This window comes from Podarcis raffonei, chromosome 4 (genome assembly GCF_027172205.1).
Source record: "Podarcis raffonei isolate rPodRaf1 chromosome 4, rPodRaf1.pri, whole genome shotgun sequence".
Taxonomy (NCBI): Eukaryota; Metazoa; Chordata; class Lepidosauria; order Squamata; family Lacertidae; genus Podarcis; species Podarcis raffonei.
This window is the reverse complement of record NC_070605.1, coordinates 38606566-38629433: the sequence shown is the minus strand read 5'-3', so window position 1 is coordinate 38629433 and position 22868 is coordinate 38606566. Positions and strand designations below refer to the sequence as shown.

At 41.7% G+C, this 22868-nt stretch overlaps 1 protein-coding gene across 2 annotated transcripts in view; it reads left to right on the top strand.

Moving 5' to 3' along the window:
• The window catches only part of MYH15 (myosin heavy chain 15), an 89865-nt gene that overhangs the window by 24911 nt on the left and 42086 nt on the right, over positions 1–22868 (top strand). For both annotated transcript variants that reach the window (XM_053386279.1, XM_053386281.1), the window contains 12 exons: positions 2470–2608; positions 3371–3489; positions 4563–4712; positions 5949–6119; positions 7196–7375; positions 8399–8531; positions 12529–12602; positions 13534–13621; positions 13768–13885; positions 15096–15219; positions 18867–19003; positions 20572–20827. In XM_053386279.1, coding sequence (XP_053242254.1) covers positions 2470–2608; positions 3371–3489; positions 4563–4712; positions 5949–6119; positions 7196–7375; positions 8399–8531; positions 12529–12602; positions 13534–13621; positions 13768–13885; positions 15096–15219; positions 18867–19003; positions 20572–20827 — 1689 coding nt within the window. The remainder of the gene's footprint in view (positions 1–2469; positions 2609–3370; positions 3490–4562; positions 4713–5948; positions 6120–7195; positions 7376–8398; positions 8532–12528; positions 12603–13533; positions 13622–13767; positions 13886–15095; positions 15220–18866; positions 19004–20571; positions 20828–22868) is intronic.

Sequence of the window (22868 nt, the reverse complement as noted above, 5' to 3'; positions counted from 1 at the left end):
GGCTAAGGTACATCTGTATTAACACCCCTCTTTTGAACAATGGGAGCAACAATTTGAGAGAAAGATAAGCCAATGCAAAAGTCACTTGCTTAGTATCTATCAGATAAATTATGTTGTTTCCAACAGACCAAGTGAGCAGCAAGCAACCAGAGGAATCAGGCATTTTGAGAATGTAGTTTTGGATATGGTAAATGATCAGAGGGTCCTGTTTTCTGCATATGTTAAAGGAAATACATTAGAATAGCCCACATGTGGTGTTATACCTCAGTGAAACTGACACACATGCAGGGCACAATGTTTCCAGACCATTGGCAGGATTGTGGACAGGGCTGAGAGTGGCAACAGATAGTGAGATTTTGGGTACTCAATGAGAGTAATATAATAACTAAGCAGATTTTTTTTGGAGGGGGAGAGAGAAAATGTAGTATATTAGGGTTTGATTAGATTCATTTTAGCTGCTGAAAGATTTGTGATAATGGAACTGTGGAAAGAGCAATAGGACTTTCACGGTACATCTTGGTTACAGTAAATCTTGGGAAATTACCATTGCAGAAAAGTTTATATATCAAATCCATTTCATCAAGGAGCAAACAAAACAAAGCCTTTTTTTTTACAGAAAGGAGTAGCTTTTTTTAATGCTAATAAGATTGACAGTACATGACAATATATAGTGATTTAGGAAAAAACAATCAATGATTTAAGTTTGTGGGGAATTCTCATCGGTGGAATACAGAAGAAGACGCATTGTTATATTTGTCAATCAGGGTGACTTAAAGCATTACAAACAATATTCTTTATCCCCCCATATTTTAATTGATTTTCCAATAATATATATTAAATGGACACAATTAAATCCACACAGTGAGAAAGGGTCCACCCTCCTCTTGCCAGAAGTAAGTGTTCTTGTTCATATTATATTGTATGCTCTTCAATCATATTCACTTACTGTCTATTTTTGTCAATCCTTCAAGCAGGGATCTTCTATATCATATGATCACCATCATCTCCATCAATCAAAGGAGACAACTCATACACAAACATAGTTCTAACAAGGAGGAAGCAGCCAGGAAGTCCAGATCTGTGCTGATGGCAGTCAACATAGTGTTCTCCATTCCACACGTGTAAAAAAATGGCCACTAATTGGCACAGAAAGTATCTGGCTTCTTTTCTCCCCTCTATACTGCTACATCATGGGTTATTTTCTTCTGAAGGAGCTATTCATACATTGCTAAACCATAAATCTAGCCCTGTAGACCTTGTAAATTTCACTAAGTTTGGACTATAAAGATTCTCACTACTAACGTTCTGAACAGACCTGTTGTATTGATATATTTATCTGTCTCCTCAAAAAAAGAAAGCCGAGACAAGTGAAACAACATTGTTTATGATGCCTTAAGTCTCTCTGATTGATGAATAAGATAGCAGTGATTGTCATCTTCTGTATTAGTCCCATAGCAAAAAAGAATATTGTTATAGGTCTGGGGCAACAGAATTTGGGGGTGCAAGGGCACCATAAATGCTAGAGTTAGTGAATGCAAGAAATTAATACATGGTAGAATTTAAATAATGTTTGGAGTATTGAGGGAAAGATGCCAGGCCAGGGCCTCACTAAGGATAGAAGTTCTTAAGAATGGCAAAAGGTGCTGGAAGTGAGTCATTAACCCATCAATAAAAACCATCAACAGGGCAAGAGATTTTCTGACAAGGACCTAGTGGGAAGCTCCCATGGTTACCATGGGTGTATGATTTCAGCTTCCATGACATAGGAAAACAAGGAAGGTGGGGCTGTGCCCACAGAAAAAAATAGCTGTTTTACATGAGACTTGGGGGTTTTTTCCTAGCAAGGGTCTTTGGGAAGGAGAAGGGTGGAGCCAGAACTCCAGGCAGAAGCCATGCAGGGCAGAACCATCTTGGCAGGCTGGGACAGAGACTCCAATGCTGTGCTGCTGTGGGAAGCAAGTCCCTCTTGTGATGTAATGCTCTGAACTCTCTCCAAAGTAGACCCAGGTGTAAATATGGGCACAATAAACCATATTTCTTCAAGACTGTGCCTTGATTTCCCAATGGAAACGCAACCCTGGCTGAGCTCCTGGAACCCCTGGAACCTTAAGCAGCCGCTCGGTGTAGATTGGGTTGGCGTGTAGTACTATTATGTTCAGCTGTCATGCCATTGCAGTTGTTGGGCTATTTTTTTGGTTGAAGGTTTTATTTGCTTACCTTAAAAATGAAAAATCTCTCGCTCTCTCTTCAGTAGATTATTAGTGGTAGGAACTATTCTCTGTTTTTGAGGAATAGGGCAGATTCAAAATAAATAGCAGAGGCTTCTTGTTCCTCTAGTTTATTTTTTGAAAGATCAATACCAGAACAAGCACAAACATCAGCCGTGCCGTGAAAGAGCTCTAGAAAATAAAGCTGCATGTTGTTTCACAGGCAAGTGACAAAACGTCCTGTTCTTTTTACTTTCCACAGCAAGCCATGGATATTTTGGGCTTTGTGGCGGATGAAAAGTATGGTGCCTACAAGCTCACCGGTGCCATTATGCACTTTGGAAACATGAAATTTAAACAGAGACCCAGGGAGGAGCAGGCAGAAGCTGATGGCACCGAAAGTAAGCTCTTCCGTATCTGCCCATTCGCAATGTTCCATGCCCTGTGCTGAGCTGTGAGGCTGCAAAGCAAGGTCTGTTTTAAATGACTGCAGGGATGTTCACAAGTTACATTCAACGAGTGCACAATCTGTGTACACAAATAGTTGAGCTGTGCACATGTACAGTTATTCACAAGTAATGTTCAGCAAGTGTACAGACTGTCCACACAATAGTTAAGCTATACATCAAGGGTACAATCTTTCACACAAACTCTTGTACATTTGTAGGGCCAGCTTACACCTGTGTTCATTGAAACATGTGAATAAGCCTTGTTATTGCTGTATGATCTGTATTCAGATCATACATAATCTTCAGGTTTTATTCCTCTCACTTCTGCGATTGTCATTTCCATGTGATTGGAGCATACATATCATGACACTGCTGTGTTTTCCATGATGTTGATATTACTCTCCTGAGGGGAAATAAATGTCAAAACACAGCAAGAGCAACAGCTAGACTTTCAGACTCAGGTACTTGGGGTTAGAGAGACACAGTGAATTCAGGAAGGATCTATGATGTAGAGGTCTGCAGTCTTTTAAATATATTAAATTCTAGTACAGGGTAGGTGTTAGCTAGGATTTATATAGCCAATTTGTTTTTCATGCTCCATTGTTGCTGTTTAAAAAATGCTAGTGTCTATCCCAGTAAATGAGTGATCTGTAAATCTAAACCAGTCCTATCCTGTGTCAATGAACTTGCTGAAATATTGTAACTCTCTATCAGGTGCTGACAAAGCTGCTTACCTGATGGGAATTAATTCCTCTGATATGCTTAAGGGTTTGGTGCATCCTAGAGTGAAAGTTGGAAATGAGTATGTCACCAAAGGCCAAAGTGTGGAACAGGTAAGGAGGTGTTTAAACTACATGAGCCAGCATGATACCAAACCCATATGCTGGGATGGAGAACCATCATTCTTTTGAGGGCTGCAGTTCCCTTGGGAGCAATCTGTCTGGGACTGCATGCTACTGGGGCGCTGAAGCCAGCAGTGGAGCTAAAAGTGGGTGGGGGACTCTTTTGAGCTTCGATTTATTATTTGTCTGACCCTTTCCAACAAATACATTGAGCTCAGATTGGCTCACAATAATAACAAAGTGTTAAAAGTTAGCAAACAACACTTCCAGCATATGAAAAAACAAAACAGCATATAAGTGAAGCAAAACCAAACAAAGTCAAAAAACAATTAATGCAAGAACTATTTGGATACAAGCCATTGTCTTTCTTCAGTACACATTTCCTTACCACATTTCCTCAGAAATAAGTGCTACTGATTTCGATATGGGTTAGTTGGGCTTAATGTAGAAAATTTTAAAACCTCCCACGACAATATCATGAAACAGGAAAGTACATAGCTGGATTTTCATAAAACAAAACTGTAAATCCAGCTTCAAAGATTCCAAAGCTATATTGAAATCCATCTTGCATGCAGCTGTGTGAGCATATTTATGCCGAGTTGAAACTGCAAAACCTATGGCTTTGGGCAATTATTAAAGCACACATTACCACACCGAAGTCCTTGCCATTGGACAAAGCAGTAAACTATGCAAGTGCAAAAGGAACTAGAAGAATTGTCGTTGAGCCAATAAATATGTTGCTTGGTGATGAAAAAATACAATTCCTCCTGTAGATTTCATATGTAGCTATATTTATTACTGTTTTATAAGTCAGGGGCTAAGGGTGAGAAATGATTTGCTTTATCAAGGTTGCATAGTTGGATCTAGTATCCCAGGTCCAACACCCTCTATATTGAGCTACACTGATCTATGTTTTAGGTCAATAATTGTATGCTAGGTTTAAACCCAGAATGTCAATAGATCTGAACCTGGCATGTAGGATGCTCAAAGGGAGTACCTTCCGCAGACTTTTGATCACAAGGATTATTATGGTATTGTGTGATTGTTCTACCTCTCTTCTACAGGTTTCCTATTCTGTTGGGGCCTTATCCAAAGCAGTGTATGATAGGATGTTCAAGTGGCTCGTTACTCGCATCAATAAGACTTTGGACACCAAGTTGCCAAGACAGTTCTTCATCGGGGTGTTGGACATTGCTGGCTTTGAAATCTTTGATGTGAGTAATTGCCTCCCAAAATTTTCATGATAGCAATAAATTGATTTAAAGTAATTATGTTTAGGGAAGCTTTTAATGTTTGATGGATTACTGTATTTTAATATTTTGTTGGAAGCCGCCCAATGTGGCTGGGGAAGCCCAGCCAGATGGGCGGGGTATAAATAATAAATTATTATTATAAATTATTATTATGTCTCTTAGCTAGAAAATAACGTTTGTTGAAAGAATCAGTTATCAATGTTGTATTAGCAGGAATGTCACCTCAGATGTTGCTTGACTCCCATCATTTCTGACCACTGGCCATGTTGGGTGGGGCTGATGGGGGTTAGAGTCCAACATCTGGAGGGTCACAGATTACACACCCATGTTGTACAGCTTGCTGAGTTTATCAGGAGCAATGAGAACTAGTCGATAATGTATAGGTATAGTTTATTTATCATTGATAAGAGCATGAGGAACATTACTCCTAAACCCATCTTGGAAAGCAAGGAACTGTAACTAGTATTACAATTTTGATCTTTTGGTGATGGTAAGAAATAAGCAGTAGTCAAGTTCTCATACGAAAGTTGCAAACTTATACTTGCAACAGGCTTACCAGTGTTCAGCTGACCTAATTTATTTGATCCACCCAAGGGCAGTAGGAATGCACATATAAATACACACACAAAGGCAGAGAAGATGCACATAAATGTTTAACCATAAAAATTAGAAGGGTCAGTGAACTGTGGATAGTATTTATATAACTTAGCACCATCCACTCCAAGGAAAATGCCATAGTTTGCACAAATTTACTTCTCATGTTCTTAGCAAACAGCCCCAACATTTGCAGGACTTCAATTCTTCTGTTGCTGGAAAGTGGAAAATATTTGCCTTTTGACAGATACCTTTCATAATGAGTCTACTTCAGCCTCAATCCAGGAAATGTTGGTTAGGCTTTGACTTCAGTTCTGCTCAAAGTTTCATCTAACAGCAGTTCCAATGGGACTGAGGCACAAGGGGAACTTCTCTGAATCAGGGCTTCAAAAAAATATGCCTGGCATATTATGTCTGGCACACTTTGGGAATTGAGTGGCACTCTTCTATCCATTTCTGAAAATTAAGCAGTTGTGTTCTGCACATTAGCACTGAAGTTAGTCTTAAAGGAATTCAGATCATATACTAACAGACTTTACATATATTTGCCTTCGTTCCTGTTCCTCTGTAAATTTAATTTTATGTCTTTCCTCCCCCTCATAGTTTAACAGCTTTGAGCAGCTTTGCATCAATTATACAAATGAAAAACTGCAACAGTTTTTCAATCACCACATGTTTGTCTTGGAGCAAGAAGAGTACAAAAAGGAAGGCATCGATTGGGTGTTCATTGACTTTGGATTGGATTTGCAAGCCTGCATTGATCTCATTGAAAAGGTATGGAAAACATCATTGGGGTTTCTGTTTGATAGCAGGAATGACTTACCATAAAGACAATGAGATTGGGGTGGATTTAGGAGAGCGGTACTGGTTTGGTCACACTGGGAGTGGAGACTTGGGGATGCCACAGGTGGCACCACAACTATGATGTAGAACAGAAGGCAAGATGCGAGGGGGGCGAATTTTGGCATTGCACAGGGCTCCACTGAAATTTCAGAGCCCAAGGTCTACCAGTGATGTGATGTAGTGACTAGCGTGTCTGACTAGGCCCTGAACTAGGTTATGTCTTTGTGCAGCTGTAAAATTTACTGCTTGACTCATGGGCCAGTCATAGCCTCTGAGCATAATCTACCTGACAAACTAGTTTTGACCATAAAATTGAGGAAGATAACCATGTATGCCAGCTTGAGTTCTCTGAAGGAAAGAAGGAATACAAACATACTTTTGAAGATTGATTTCTTCTACTAGCACCATGACAAGCCTAAACAACAGCAATATACCTGGTACCTTTTGATTCTTGATGTTTCCGCTGGAGATACAGATATATCTATATTTATTCATTTTTCCATAGTTGCCCATGCTCAGAGATGTAGCAGTCACATTCAAAACAAATAAATCTTCTTGACCAGTTTTTTCCATTAGTTAGGAGAGACCATTAAACAACTTTTGCCCCACCAATAATGCAAGAACTGCAGAAAAAGACTGGGATGGGTGTCAGTAACTTGGCAAGCCACGAGACACAGCTGGTGGTATGTGTTCATTATGCTGTGTAGTAAGTTATATAGACCTCAGCTATTATAACGCTGGGTTGTTTTCTGACTGATTTATTGAGAAAAGTAAGTCAATCCAAGCCTTTTTTTGAAAACCAAAGCATCAATATTGTGTCAGCAATCTGTATAAAATATAATATTTTCACACTGTGTCGTCAAGTCTGATAGCAGTCTGAAAGAGTAATATGTTAACAGCTATTGGGAGCGGGGAGATTCTGCAGATGCAGTATTCATTCATGCTAACCTAAATGACATCCTTGGAAAACAAAACCCTAACATTTATCTCCCTATTGCCGTGCATAGCCCTTGGGGATCTTGTCTATCCTAGAAGAAGAATGCATGTTCCCGAAGGCTACAGATATGACCTTCAAAGCCAAGCTGTACGACAATCATTTGGGCAAGTCACCCAATCTTCAGAAACCCAGGCCTGACAAAAAACGGAAATATGAAGCTCATTTTGAACTCCTGCACTATGCTGGAGCGGTAAGTTTTTGGCATTTGCAGATGGGGACAATGGCATTAACCTCAAAGCATGAAGCCCTGTTGGGATGAATGGAGCCATGGGCCAAAGTGGTTGCAATGGCACGAGAGGAATGCCACGCTTTGAGTTTTGAAAAGTTAACTTGAGGGTGAAGTCAGTTGAGCTTCTGAGTGTGCTGGAAGCAGTTTGAAATTATCTGCTCTTGAAACATATGCCTTAGAATTCAACCACAGAGTCCCTGTCTTCATCTCTAGGCATCATTATTATTATTGTCTCTACAAAGAAAGACTGAAACTCAGTGGTAGAGCACATGTTCTGTGTGCAAAAGGTTTAATTCATGTCGTCCCCAGGTGGGGCTAGGAAAGACCCCAATCTGCAACCCTAGAATCAGGAGTGATGGGAGTTGCAATCCAAGAACATCTGTCACCATCTTAGCTAGCCGTGGTGTGGACAAATGGATTAGTACTCTGACTCAGTAGAAGGCAGTTTCCCATGTTCCTAAGGGATAGGAGGAACTGAAAGACTGGGGGGATGCATAGAAGAAAGATGTGGTGATTATTTAGGAAAATGGAGATCTGATATTAAGATGAATATATTACTGGGAAGACTCCTGAAGTGACCCATAAAATCCCCCTTAATTACCTCCCTTCTTTCAGATGTCCTTTGGAAACTATATTGTGCAGACAGACCTTTGCAATATGAATGTTCTCTTTTCAAACCAACCAGTATTTACTGTTTTTTTAAATTATGTTTTTATGTATGCTTTTTGTTGATTTTATTCTTAAATGTTGCATTTCCCTTCCATTTTTTTAAATGAAAGTGCAGTTTATAAATACATAAATAGATAAACCAGAATTTTAAATGGTTGTAAGGTAAAAGCAAAAGGCATTAGACTTGATTATTTAATCTGTTTTATTGTTTTGCTTCCGTTTTGTCTATCATCTCTCTCTCTCTCTCTCTCTCTCTCTCTCTCTCTCTCTCTCCACACACACACACACACACACACACACACACACACACACTAGGTGCCCTATAACATTATGGGTTGGCTTGAGAAAAACAAAGACCCACTCAATGAAACTGTAGTGAGCACTTTTCAAAAATCTTCCAACAAACTTCTGGCAAGCCTATTTGAAAATTATGTCAGTGCTGACAGCGGTAAGTCGAATGACCATTTCCCTTTAATTCCTAGATCAAAGCTTAGCAGAAATGTTGAGTAAATATACCATCTCATGAGATCTGAAGGTCTTGCTGCCTTAAATGTACTTTTTTCCATAACATCTCTGTGGGATGACTATTTCTACTGATTCAAACAGTTGGTGCATCACTCAGCTTTCTTTCTGGCTCAGATGTTGGTACATCACTCAGCTGCAGCCATAGGCACTATGAGTTACATTTTGACGGTGCACCCATAAAATGCTTTATAGGTACATCTTTAAATGCTAGACAGTTAGGGATGTCTTTAACACTCCTGATGAATACACCGTTGGTGGGAATGATACTGTGTAATGAGTGAAATAACCTCTGCAAAGAACAGATTGGAGTACTGTGGGAGGTCAGAACCATGAATCATGAAAATACTGGAAGTAGCAAATGTATATTACAGACATGCCCCCACTTATGTGAGATTGACACATGTGTGACCGCATATATGCATGGCGCTGGGAAATAAATGAATAGATATATTCAATCCAGGAAATGGTGGGAGAGTTGGAGAGTCCTTGTGGCTCATGAGGACACCCTCCCCAGAGCCCAAAGAGGTCTTCAGAGAGGGTGGAGGAAGCCCCAAAGAGACTGCAGGCACAGTGGGGCTTTGTTTAGGCTGCTGAGTCTCCCCGCCTAGCAGATGATGCGTGTGGTAGCCACCTCTTTTTCGCATCCTCCAGCCTCTAGGCATCCCCAGAGCTTCAACTCGAGTTGAAGAGAGTTGTGCTGAGAGGCAGAGAGAGCTGGAGGGCAGAAAAAAATGGGCTTTTTTGACAGCTCCCTACTTACATTATTTTCACTTATGCGTGCGGGCCCTGGAACATAACGTAAATGGGGAGACACCTGTACTACGCACAAATAGTATGCATTTTCCAATACATTGGAATTATATATCCTAGTTGGGGCCATGTCATTTTTCAGTCACGGCCTACTTGGGCATGAATGCTCCTGTGCTCATCAACATGGGCACAAGGATGTACCAATTAACCTCTTCCGCTAGTCCTGAAATGTGAAAAGCATGACCATTTGTAACAACAGACTCTTTCTGCCCACAGCTGTGCACATGAAGGCTTCTAGGCTTCTGCACCATTGGGAGTCCATGTTTTGAGGAAACCTTCATACGTAGTGCTGCACGTGTGAAGGCTCCACTGCCACAGGTGGTTGTGCTCTTTGCGCAAAGGCTAGAGGATGAGGCTGCTTGAAACGTCACCACTCCCACAAAGATGAACATAAGAGCCTGAATGCCTGCACACGGCTTCTGTAGGGGTTTGAGTGGGCACATAGTGAACTGGTTGTGTGAATCAGCAACCATGAGCGCAAGTTACTGCCTTGAGCACAAGTAATGTGTGAGCTCATTGCACCTCAGCCCAGCAGTTGATGCTTATAATGGATGCTATGGAAGAATGGTTATATGGATTGGAAAGAAGGGGCAGTATCCAGCTAAACCCTCCAGAACATGTTTAAGGGGCACATGGGCAGAAGAGAGGGAGAGGAAGCATTGTTGTGTAACAAGGTGGTTGCACTAAGGGAATTGTTTACTTGGCTGTCACCCAAAGTTTAAAAAGGAATAGTATGAATTGTTTCTTTGTAGATATAGGCTATGTTGTGTCACTTATTGGAATATAAAGCATTTTTAAAAATTGCGACACCCCACCTATCTTTTATAGTATAAAGTAAAGTAAATGCAGCTTCAGGAAATAAAAAATATTGTGCACCTGATAATTAAAGAAAATGGTGGTTCTCGATATCAAATCTCTTAGTTTTGAAGGTTCTGCTCCACTGAGCAGAAATAATTCTTAAATAACCGCATTTGCAACTGTCCTCTTTGGGCACCGCAGCAATTTGCAGGTTTCCATAAAATGATGTTAAATAAGTAGGAGTGTGACTCATTACGGAGATTTAGCTGTTATATCCTACAGCCACAATCAATTTACAGAATATTTATTAAGAACCTCATGTGAGTAGATGTAGTTGTCATGAATCATAAGAGGGTGTCTGGAAGACGCAGCCAGAATGCAGGCTCCATAACGCAAATTGGAGAAGGAGCTGAGCCAAAATAACACAACCTGCCACTTGCACATCATTGCAGGTAACTAGGAATCATCATCTTGCCTGTGGGGATTTTTTGCTTTTTTTAATCTGCCACGGAATGTTATTCCTGGGACTTGTTATGCGGTTTTCACACTATGTCTGCCAAAGGGCATGGCCGTCTTAGTAGCAACATGAAACACATGGCACAACTCTGGTCTTTTTTACATGGATGCTTACTATCAGGAGAAGCTTCCTAATGCCGAGAGCCATTCTGTATCAGAACCAACACATCTGGAGCTGGTGAGGTCTCCTTCCCTGCTGGCTTCAGCAGAGGCTGGACGGCCATCTGCCAGGGATTCTCTAGTCGCATCCTGCATTGTTGGCCCTACATGGATCAGGGGACTGGACTAAATGACCCTCAAGATCTCATCCAGTTCTGAAATGTTATGCTGTAGAAAATAGCAGGTGCCCTCTCAGATTCTTTGCAGGTCTTCAGAACTGACTCCAGTTAGTCCCATGTGCAGTATACCTTCAAAGCGGTGTCATACCATGGTTTCCCCCCCCCCAAGACTCCTGGGAACTGTAGTTTGTTAAGGGTGCTGAGAGTTGTTAGGAGACCCTTATTCCCTCACACAGAACTGCAGTTCCCCAAGTGGTGTGACTGTCAATCCCTCTTCCTCTGGAACTTGGGGAACTCTAGGAATTGTAGCTCTGTGAGGGTGCATATAAGGCGACATCACACTAACCCGACAAGAGTGTTTGGAGCATGATCAGGGTATGCTTAGAGGATGATCAGAGGATACTTTACACCACAACAAGATAATGTTCTTGATGTTATCTGTAACCCACACATGGTGTTAAGCACCAGAATATATGGCTGACCTATTAAAACTGCCTTTCCTTTCTAAAATGTTCCTTTGGACACTTTTCCTATGACATAATATTTACCTTATAACCAAAGCAAATGCCTCATGGAAAGTCCCCTCCATGAAGTTCCCCTTATTAATCAGTTTAGATGCCTATATTGTCCCTGGCCTACTAAGCTTGGGAGCCTTATGCAAGCATATTAGGGAAAGTCATACATTGCAGACAAAGGCAGAAAGTCTCTGGGTGGAATTCAACATTCCCTGCACAAGGCCTCATCTGATAGGGTTTGGTAAGTGAATCCCTTCCAATGTATGGATCCCATTCTTATGGAGAATACCCAGAAAGCTACCAAGTGGCACAGGAACTAGTATTACTGGACAGTTGTTAAAGCCTCAACACTATGGAAGGACTCACAGTTGCCTGGAGCCCCCATTGTTGCTTCTTGCTGCCATTGCCTCTTGTTCACCTGATGGCCCAATTCTCACGGCTGCCTAGGCTTATAGCTCAGTGGGAGAGCATCTGCTTTGCATTCTTAAGGGTTTCAGTTTCAATTGCTGGGATTTCCAGATAGGGCTGAGACTATCCTAGTCTGAACCCTTAGAGCAGAGCTTTCCAAACTTTTCATGTTGGTGACACACTTTTTAGATGTGCATCATTTCGCGACACAGTAATTCAGTTTTACTAGCAAACCAGAGGTTAAACTAACACCTTTCCAGCCCTGAGAGGAGCGTTCGCGCGACACATCTACACACTAACATGTCATGACACACTGTTTGGAAAGCTCTGCCTTAGAGAGCAACTGGTAGCAGTGCTGGATTTAGGATGGTGTAGGAGGTTCCTCCATACAAGGAAGAACACAAGGAACCAAGCCAAGGGGCCACAAGAAAGCTGCATTGCAGCTTGTAGCAGCTGAAAACATCACTGGACCCACATTGCTGCATATGGCTTTGCAGAAAGCCATTGATAAGCATGCAAACTGTATTAAACATTTCTGCTTCATGTCAGTGCTGTAATCAGTATTTAACTTAGTTGCTCTGTCTTTTTTTTTAAGCACAAGCTGATAAAGGTGGAGAGAAGAAACGCAAGAAAGGTGCTTCCTTCCAAACAGTGTCATCCATGCATAAAGTAATTTTTCATTTCTTTTTTAAATGTAACCTGTCTGTTGTCTTTGTCATTTTACACCAACAAGCTGGAATATTCCTAACAGAGAACCTAAAATATTAGAAACAGGATTCCTTACAAGACCTGAATTTCTAGCTTCCTAAGTCATTAGCTGTACATTTTATTGATTTCCTCTTCTGATTCAGCACTTGAAACCAGATGGGTAAACTATACTCAGCTGTCATAGCTCGTCAAGGATGGGGTTCAATACAACCACCAACACATCCAGGAGGACTTCAAAAAATTACAGGGTTTTATTCCATAAACTTTAAGGGAATAGAGTATGCTTTAGCTTACCGTATGTCACAATGAACTTGTTAACCTTTAAGGGACCATAACAGACAAACAGTGGCAACTCTTGCATTTGCAGCAACTGTCAAATATGCCTAGCCCTCTAGAAGTTGTATCCAAAACTTAGCAGGTGGTTGGCATGGTTGGATTTGACAACATCAATTGCTTATTTTGGGATCGGGATCAGAAGCTACAGTTTGATACTGGCACAGTTTAATAAACCATAGTTTAAACTAACCACAATTTGGTCCTCTTGAGATGTAACTGTGAACTGTGCTTAATTTAAACCAAGACCTGGGTGCTTCCAGCCTCCTTCTCATGACTACATCAGATGGGAGGTGAGGAGAAGCAAGTGCACGAGCAAGTTCATTGACGTAGCTTAAACTATGGTTTAGTGTGACATCCAAACCAGAAGTAACTAAGAAGTAACCAGGCACCGGGAAGTTGTGGGCAACAAAGGAGCTACAGTAGTCCCAGTGTATGTACCTGCCTACTGAATCACCTCTTTATCCCATGGAGATGGGTGACTTGCTCATCAGGTGCTTGTTGTTCTGAAATGTTCCATGATTTTGCTTGTTTTAATCTCCCTTTCCCCTCTCCAAAGGAAAATTTAAACAAACTGATGACTAATCTGAAGTCCACATCTCCCCATTTTGTGCGCTGCATTATTCCCAATGAAACAAAAACTCCAGGTAAAGCAAATCCAGCATAATCTTATTGGATTTATTACATTTCAACGATGCACTTTTCTTAGGTCTCACAATACAAATCATTATCTCCGGTGACATGTGATAAAGCCACCCTGAAATAAACTCCTTACGTTGGGTTTTCTTTCCAGGTGCTATGGACCCTTTCCTTGTCCTTCACCAGCTTCGCTGTAACGGTGTCTTAGAAGGAATTCGTATTTGCCGCAAGGGATTTCCAAACAGGGTGATCTATGCCGACTTTAAACAAAGGTATCGTGAAGATCAGTGGCCTAGCCAAGTTCTTACTTCTTTTGATCCCCCAAAACCAATAAGCAACCTTCCTTTTTAATCCTCTTAATTCACTTTTGGATGGCTTCTTTTGTTTACTTGATTGTTCTTTCCGTAGCTGAGCGGAATCAAAAATTTTGCACATGCTGGAAATTTGGCAGATGTGTGGATTTTGGCCCAGAATTTTATTTATTCATAAAAGTATTTCAGGACCACCAGTTCATACTGGGTGTTATGGAAGTTCAGTTGCCTACCTACTTCAACTTCATTGGGCCAGGGCTCTCTTTTGGCCCAGCATCTGTTAGCATGCCTGCCTTAACCCTGTAGCTTGTGAAATGTATGCTTTTGAACATGTACTTAGCATATGTCTCTTTGCCTCCAGCCACTGCACGCCTGGGAGTTGGGCAGGAGGGTAGAGAATCTAGACAGGATTGCGCCTGGTTGCCTCTATGTTGTAGTGGGTTTTTTATTTAAAAAAAATTCAGTGTTGTCTACCCTAGTTTTGAGGAAACAATTAAATGTCAATGTTTGTGCCATTCCTTTCGGGAAAAAGGAAGTTGTTCAGTGTTTACTGCTGCTGCTGCTGCTGCAACTACAGCTATATAAATCTTCATCTGGAGAAAGATAAGCTCATTATGTTTAGATTCTGGAAGGAGAAATGTTTTTAAGTATGTTTTGTTAATAGCAATGCTATACAGGGAATATTTATGACCCTTTGCTGCTTTAAATGCTTTCTATAACTTAGAGTTACAGGGCAAAGTTTGCTCAATTGGCTGTTGGGGTGAAGCCTTGGAAGTTCAAAGCTGTCTCCTTTCACCCTAATCTTCCTTATTTTACATTATTATCTAGCTAATGTGTTGGGGGCTGGGTTAATGAGGGGGAAAAACAAATGACTGCTCTGACTTCAATGGTTAATTGGGTGCATTAATTGAGGAAGGGCCATAGATCAGTGGCAGAGCATATATTTTGCATTCAGAAGGTCCCATGTTCAGTCCTTGGCATCTTCAGTTTAAAGAAGTAGGTAGCAACTGATGAAAATGGCTTCAGCTGAAACCCAGAGAAACCTCCATATAATGGTCAGAAAGGCAGAGAATCTGTCTGACATACCTCCTGTATTCCAGTGTAAAGAGAGGCATAGCAACCTGGTCCAGAGTTTCATCTGCTTACACATTTTTTAATCTATTCTTCCCAGGTATCGCATTCTGAATCCTTCTGCAATTCCCGAGGACAAGTTTGTAGACAGCAGGAAAGCTGCTGAAAAATTGCTCGCCTCTTTAGATATTGATCATAACCAGTACAAGTTTGGACACACAAAGGTAGAGCAATGGTTTCAATCTTTCCTTGAGCTCAGTTAATCATCTGAGAGAATCTGATGCTATAACACTGTTGAAGGCCTGGATGGAGGGATGGATGGATGATCACTAGAAGATCAATATACACTATTCTGTCCCATCTATGAAAGAGTGGTGGTTGTGGGGAAGTAGGAAATGACATCTGGTTAAAGAGAGGCTATCATCCTATAGCCACTTACCCAAGGATAAAAAAAAAACCTCATTGGAGCTTACTTCTGAGTAGCCTTGTATAGAATTGTGCATTGATTAATCACGAGTGTTAATCAATCCCATACACGTTACATCAGTTAAAATAACAACATGACAATCAGAAGTGGAAATCAAGAAGGTAGCTCCCCACAGATGATGTGTGGCACCTAACACATTACACCAAATTGAGGCTCCTTGTGTGTCATTATTCAGCTTTAAGCACCCAGGCCAAAGGGCAAGCCAAACAAATATTCAACAAGAACAAAGATTAATGCAGGTAGAAGGCTAAATACAGAGACCCCCATGGTAATTACTAGGCAGGGTGGATCCACCCATTAAAACAACTAGATAGGTTGGGCCTTCCTAGTCCCCCTGAATTCAACCCCTGAACAATAAAATTGCAGCACGACTAACAGTCAGCACAGCCAGGCATGGCATATAAAAACAACCTTAAAAGCAAAAAAATTACCTGGCAAATGGCCCCTGGAGTAAAACAGTCTTCACTAAGTGACAGAAAACAGCAAGAGAATGGCACCACTGCCATTTTCTCGCTTCCGTTCTGTGTTGTATTTATGTAAACCACTTAAGATTTCTATTGAAATATAGAACAGTATACAAGTTAGTTAAGGAAATGAAGGTAAAGGTAAAGGTAAAGGTACCCCTGCCCGTACGGGCCAGTCTTGCCAGACTCTAGGGTTGTGCGCTCATCTCACTCTAGAGGCCGGGAGCCAGCGCTGTCCACAGACACTTCCGGGTCACGTGGCCAGCGTGACAAGCTGCATCTGGCGAGCCAGCGCAGCATACGGAACGCCGTTTACCTTCCCGCTGGGAAGCGGTCCCTATTTATCTACTTGCACTTGGGGGTGCTTTCGAACTGCTAGGTTGGCAGGCGCTGGGACCGAACGACGGGAGTGCACCCCGCCACGGGGATTCGAACCGCCGACCATGCGATCGGCAAGTCCTAGGCACTGAGGTTTTACCCACAGCGCCACCCGCGTCACTCAAGGAAATGAAAGAGAGGGGCAAATAGAATCTCGTGTGACAAGTGTTCCAAAGCACACAAAGAAGGCTATCTAGTTCATGGGTAGGCAAACTAAGGCCCGGGGGCCGGATCCAGCCCAATCACCTTCTAAATCCGGCTGATGGACGGTCCAGTTATCAGCGTGTTTTTATATGAGTAGAATGTGTCCTTTTATTTAAAATGCATCTCTGGGTTATTTGTGGGGCCTAGGAATCTCGTGTGACAAGTGTTCCAAAGCACACAAAGAAGGCTATCTAGTTCATGGGTAGGCAAACTAAGGCCCGGGGGCCGGATCCAGCCCAATCACCTTCTAAATCCGGCTGATGGACGGTCCAGTTATCAGCGTGTTTTTATATGAGTAGAATGTGTCCTTTTATTTAAAATGCATCTCTGGGTTATTTGTGGGGCCTAGGAATTCGTTCTTTTTTCTTCTTCTTCGAAATATAGTCTGGCCCCCCACAAGGTCTGAGGGACAGTGGACCGGCCCCCTGCTGAAAAAGTTTGCTGACCCCTGATCTAGTCACCATTGCTGCCTTCACATGCAGCTTGCTTGGCTTATTGGAATTAGTGTGCAGAGGATCTGGGCTCATGCAAGGAACCCCATTTCAATAAACCTTAGCCGGAAATGCTGTTGATTTTCGTGGGCGACGTGTTCTAGTTCTGTGCTAGACACTACATGATTGGCCGTAGTGAGAAATGGGATGCTGCACCAGGTGGGCCTCTGGCCTGATCCAGTCAGTGGTGGACTTTGGGCTCTCAAATTTCATCAGTGCCCTGCGCAACACTAAAATTGCGCCCCCTGCCTCTCACATTCTGTTCTACGGCAATGTTGTGTGACCCCCTGCAGTCCAACACCGGGGGCCCCCCTGCAGCTCACGCCAATTATGCTACCCTAAAACTGCCTCTGGATCCAGCAGGTCTCTTCTCATGCTAAAATCTCCAGCACTGTTCAGAAAACCGATGTGAAGAAGTAAGGGAAACACCTTTTCTAGCACTTCAGATTAAATGGCCAGAATAAATGCACCCCATAATGGTGAATGTCAGATCAAATTATAAAACAGGAAGGAAGTAGATCAGAAATACCACCAATTGTCTACCACCCAAGGATATATAATTCACAGCTCTGATTGTACCTGTAATGCTTCAATTGCCATTCATCATTACTAATAGCTAGATTTTTCAAAGGAATTGATGTTAAAGAATAGAACTAATTGCCACTTTTATGAATAATATTTTTTTTAAACCTTGCCAAGGGTAGAGACATACCCCCTAGCTGTCAAACATCCAGATATGTCTTTATTCTTTTCCTTTGACTTTTTAAAAATATGCTTTTTGCAAGGTAGAGTATTGTAATATAGGGTAGATATAGGATAGTCTGTCACTATTTTCAATCGCATACTGGTAAGTTCAGGATGCACAATTATAGTTGATTGGGAAGCCTTGTGCAACAAATCTGCTCCCTCCCCCCCAAAAAAAAACCAACCCCAGACTTTTTGCAATAAGGAAAAGGGTGGTATAATTCACTGGAAAGAGTGGGAAAACAGTTTGATGCAACATCATCTGATCTCCTGATCTCCAGAATGGATGCTCATTAAATAGCCAGTGCTGTCCAATCTCTCTGCAAACACATCAGGATGAGCATTCAGTAAACAGGTCATCTGGAAGCATTTACAAAATAACATGCATAGAGCTGTAGAAATTTATGATGCAATCCTTTCTTTATATATATAATGTTTTATTAGTTTTTTTAACATATCATTTTCAACAGTAATTAAACATACTTTTACATCTTATTCAAATTTTTTACTTCCATCAATCCTGTCTGAAAATTTTCCAATCTAATGCATTTCTTATCTTCCAATCTATGCATTTCTTATCTTCCCTATTACATTTCAAACTCATAACCAATATCTCTATCTTTTTCTACTTTGTAGCACTTCGTATATTTCTCCTTACAAAACTTATTGTAGTCCTACTAGCGTTGATTAGAGTTTCTCTTCAAATAATTCATATACTTCTTCCAATCTTCTGTAAATCTCTGGTCCCGCAGGTTTCGAATCCTTCCTGTCATTTTGTCCAATTCTGCAGAAATTTATGATGCAATCCTAGCCATGTCTGCACAGAACTAAGTGCTACATATTACCAGAAAGGGGTTGGTGGGTAGGAATGGAGCCTTGAGTTGTTTTGTGAGCAACAAAGCACACAGGACACTATAATGTCACTTCACCTTCCCTTGGTACAAGATTTTACGCTATTCAAAAACCAGCCAGTATAAGTTGCGTCATTAGTAATCTGACCTAGTTAGCACTGTTGTTTTGGAAATCTAAGATTGAATTGGACCACATTACATGTCAAGGGTTTGTTGAATTTGTAAGTCTTAGATTCATGGTATACATTTCAGGTCTTCTTTAAGGCTGGTCTTCTGGGACATTTGGAAGAAATGCGGGATGAAAGATTAGCCAAGATTTTAACACTAATTCAATCAAGAGCCCGAGGCAGATTGATGCGCATTGAGTTCCAGAAGATCGTAGAGCGAAGGTATTTATGTATGGACTGCTTATGTCATAGTAAAGGTAAAGGACCCCTGAAAGTTAAGTCCAGTCGCAAACAACTCTGGGGTTGCGGCGCTCATCTCACTTTACTGGCCAAGGGAGCCGGCGTTTGTCCCCCGACAGTTTTTCCGGGTCATGTGCCCAGCATGACTAAGCCGCTTCTGGTGAAACCAGAGCAGCACACGGAAACACCATTTGCCTTCCCGCCGGAGCGGTACCTATTTATCTATTTGCACTTTGACGTGCTTTCAAACTGCTAGGTTGGCAGGAGCTGAGACCAAGCAACGGGAGCTCACCCTGTCCTTAAAAATTTGGATTTGGACAGTTTCAAGAATGCTACAATGATTACCCGTCCAAATTTGGGCCCCGTAAAGTATCTGCATCACAGATTTGGCTTGAAAAACTTCTAGAGCTGCTGGGATGTATTTGCCGCCCCGTCATGGGCTCACCCCATCATGGGGATTCGAACCGCCAACCTTCCGATTGGCAAGCCCTAGGCTCAGTGGTTTAGATCACAGCGCCACCCGCGTTTCCCATAGTAGACAGATACATATTTGGACACAAACTCATAATGTTTTCTATAATTGATAATGCCTTTCCAAGTTCTTCCTTAAGATCGAGGAAAATCCAAGTGATGAAACAGTAGAAGTTTGCTGGGAAGGGACTATGTCCTTGTAGCATAAGTGGTACTTTGAGGAAAAACTCTGACAAGGCTTTTGGATGTTATAATGATGTGAAGAGAAAAGGAAATGTGAGTGTTTTATGCGTCCTGATTCTTCACATCTCTCTAGAAATTGATCTTCTGGCATAACCCTCAGAAGGGAGATGGGGAAGTGTGGGGGTAGTTTTTGCCTTTCCTTACATGGCGGGATGAAAAGGATTTTGCACAGATGGAGAAGAACAGAAAGCATTAGACACCTTGCCAGTCCTGTTCCATTGAAGGACAAGGCAACTCATGATATGATAAATATTGATTAAAGGAGAATACAGGTAGCTTGCTAACCAACGACAATTATCATTATTATGACTGAAGCTGTTTCGGATCCAGGAGACAAAATAAGTAACCATGCAGTCATTGCTTTCAAAATGAAAAAAATGTAGAAAAGAAACAGACAGTTCCAGCATGGGCTAGACCAACTACAAATGAGAACCATGAAAATATTTTCAAAAATTGTAAGATTTAGTAAGGTCTCATCCACAGCATACATGTAATGCACTCTTATACCACTTTAACAGCCATGGAGATTCTAGGAACTGTAGTTGTTAAGTATGCTGGAAATTGTAGCTCTGTGAGTTTGGCACCCTTAACAAGCTACAGTTCTCAGGATTCTCCATGACTGCTAAAGTAGTATAATCGTGCTTTATATGTATTGGGTGGATGTAACCTAAGAGGAAACAAATGGGTAACAAGTGTGTACTTGTTGGGAAAAATAAAAATAACAATAAAAAATGGTATTGTGGTGTGGGGAAGTCAAAGGACCATAGATAAATTTGCCCCATTACAGAGATCCTATGAAGCATGCTCAGGGGAGTGTCTTATTCTTCTTAAACCAGGGATGCCCTGCTTGTGATCCAGTGGAATATCCGAGCTTTTATGGTTGTGAAAAACTGGCCTTGGATGAAGCTTTTCTTTAAGATCAAGCCTCTGCTGAAATCTGCAGAAACTGAAAAAGAAATGGCCAATATGAAAGAAGAGTTCCTGAAATTAAAGGAGGCCCTGGAAAAATCTGAAGCCAGGAGGAAGGAGCTTGAAGAAAAGCAAGTATCTCTGGTGCAGGAGAAGAATGACCTGCTTCTTCAGCTGCAGGCAGTAAGTGGACCAAAATTATTTTGTTGTTGGAATATAGACCCGTTTGGGGGCAGCAGCATCAGACGCACAGTGCGAGCCTCACTTTAAAGCTGAAAAATCACACTTTTTTAAAAAAAACAACAACGTGGTGAATACAATTCATATAACATTTTATTGCATGGCACTTGCTATGAATCATAAAGTGGAATGAATAGTGAAACAGAGCTCTAAAGACTTAGCCCGAGCAATTATTAATATGCTGCTCAGTATCTAGTAAAAATAGAATCTACAGGCACTCGTGTTGTTTACAAGAACTGGCTCTGACTGAGAACAGATTACCAAACATTTCCGCATTTGGGGAGGGGGGGGGAGGATGGAACAGAGAAGATAACTCGAACCTTTCCAGATATGCCAAGGGGAAAACAAACACTTTCTGTTTGATTTGACTCGTTTGCTGGTGGCCCGGGGCAGTGGTCCGCATGCTGTAGGTGATGATGGCTCCAGTAGAAAGCAAGGGAGGGGTTGCCAACAGGTAACCTCAGACTGAATCTTAAATAGAAATATTACACAGTTTGGGAGGCTAGCTCTGCCCCAGGTTATTACAAATTTATTTGGAATGCCTTGTAGCAAGGAATTCATAGATGAAATGAATAAATAATGGAAGCTTTTTTAGTTCAAAGGGGCTTGCCTGTTTTCAAGACTGTGGTTTTGCTAGTACTTCTGGGCTGGAGGCATCAGAGTCATAGGGTGACAAAGGTCCTCTTCAGGTCTGATTGGTGTTGACAGAATGGACTCCTCCTCTGCTGGAACTTCCAGGGCAGTGGGGACTTCCAAGGTTGGCTCAGAGGGCAATTTCCCTCCAAGGACCCTTTGTTCCCCGATGAGGTGTCAAATCAGAAGGTTGTAACAAGTAGGCAGAATATCACCCCATAATGTTAACAGCAGCAGCACCAGCAGCACTATACTGAATTCACTAGGGATAAATAAAGTGTTGCATGCCTCCCAAATCTCCAAGCAATGCAGGATTCCAGGGGTTCTGTGCAATGAGGGACCGTGGAGACTGTGGTGTTTTTATGATATATGGTTTCTTTACACAGCATTAACTTACAACATCAACACCCCATAGCTTTCCCCCTAGCCAGAGCCTTGAATTTAAGCTTGCTTCTAGTCCAGCTCTCTCACACAACTCTGACTCTTGTGCTTCTCACTACCAGCCAGGTGAGGGAGGGGGGCCCACTCATTTGCCCTCTGGCACAAAGCCACTTTCTTATGGTAAAAAACCCCATATTTATGGGCCCTTGGCTGCTTCATTCAACAGTGGGATCCTCCATTATATGTTAATCCTTCCTGGATCCAGGAATAGAATTGAACATTGCTTTTTAAATGCCAAGGAATTAATGCAAGATAGCAAAGGAGCCCCAAATGGATAGAATAAACCTGCACTAGGCACTTTGAAGAGCTCAGGCCAGCTTCCAGATTAAGGATGGCTCCAGCAACATAATCAGGATTCCCAAATATTAACCTTTGAAAAAACAGTTTGAGTTCCTTCATATGAACTCTTTATCAATTTCACTTTTTCTGCCCAAAGTGGAGAAGTAGAATTGACATGGAATGCCTTTATCATTCAGCCTGGACACTGAGATCCAGCTCCGAGGACCTTCTGGCAGTTCCCTCACTGCAAGGAGTGAAGAGGGCCTTCTTGGTGGTGGTGCCCACCTTGTGGAACGCTCTCCCGTCAGTCGTCAAAGAGATAAGCAATTACACAACCTTCCATAGACATCTGAAGGAAGCCCTGTATCAGGAATCTTTCAATGTGTGGTGTTCTGTTGTGTTGTATACCTTGTTGGAAGACACCTAGAGTGACCTGGGCAACCCAGCTAGATGGGCGGGCTACAAAAAATAAATAATTATTATTGTTAGAGTTGGTTCACACATTCCACCAGGAGGCATCTGTTTAGAGTAATCAAGTGAGGCAAAATCAAGAGATCACATACATGTGTGAACCAGCCCCAAGTCTAGGTGCATAGTTAAATTTACCTAGCTTCTTCACGGAACTCCAAAT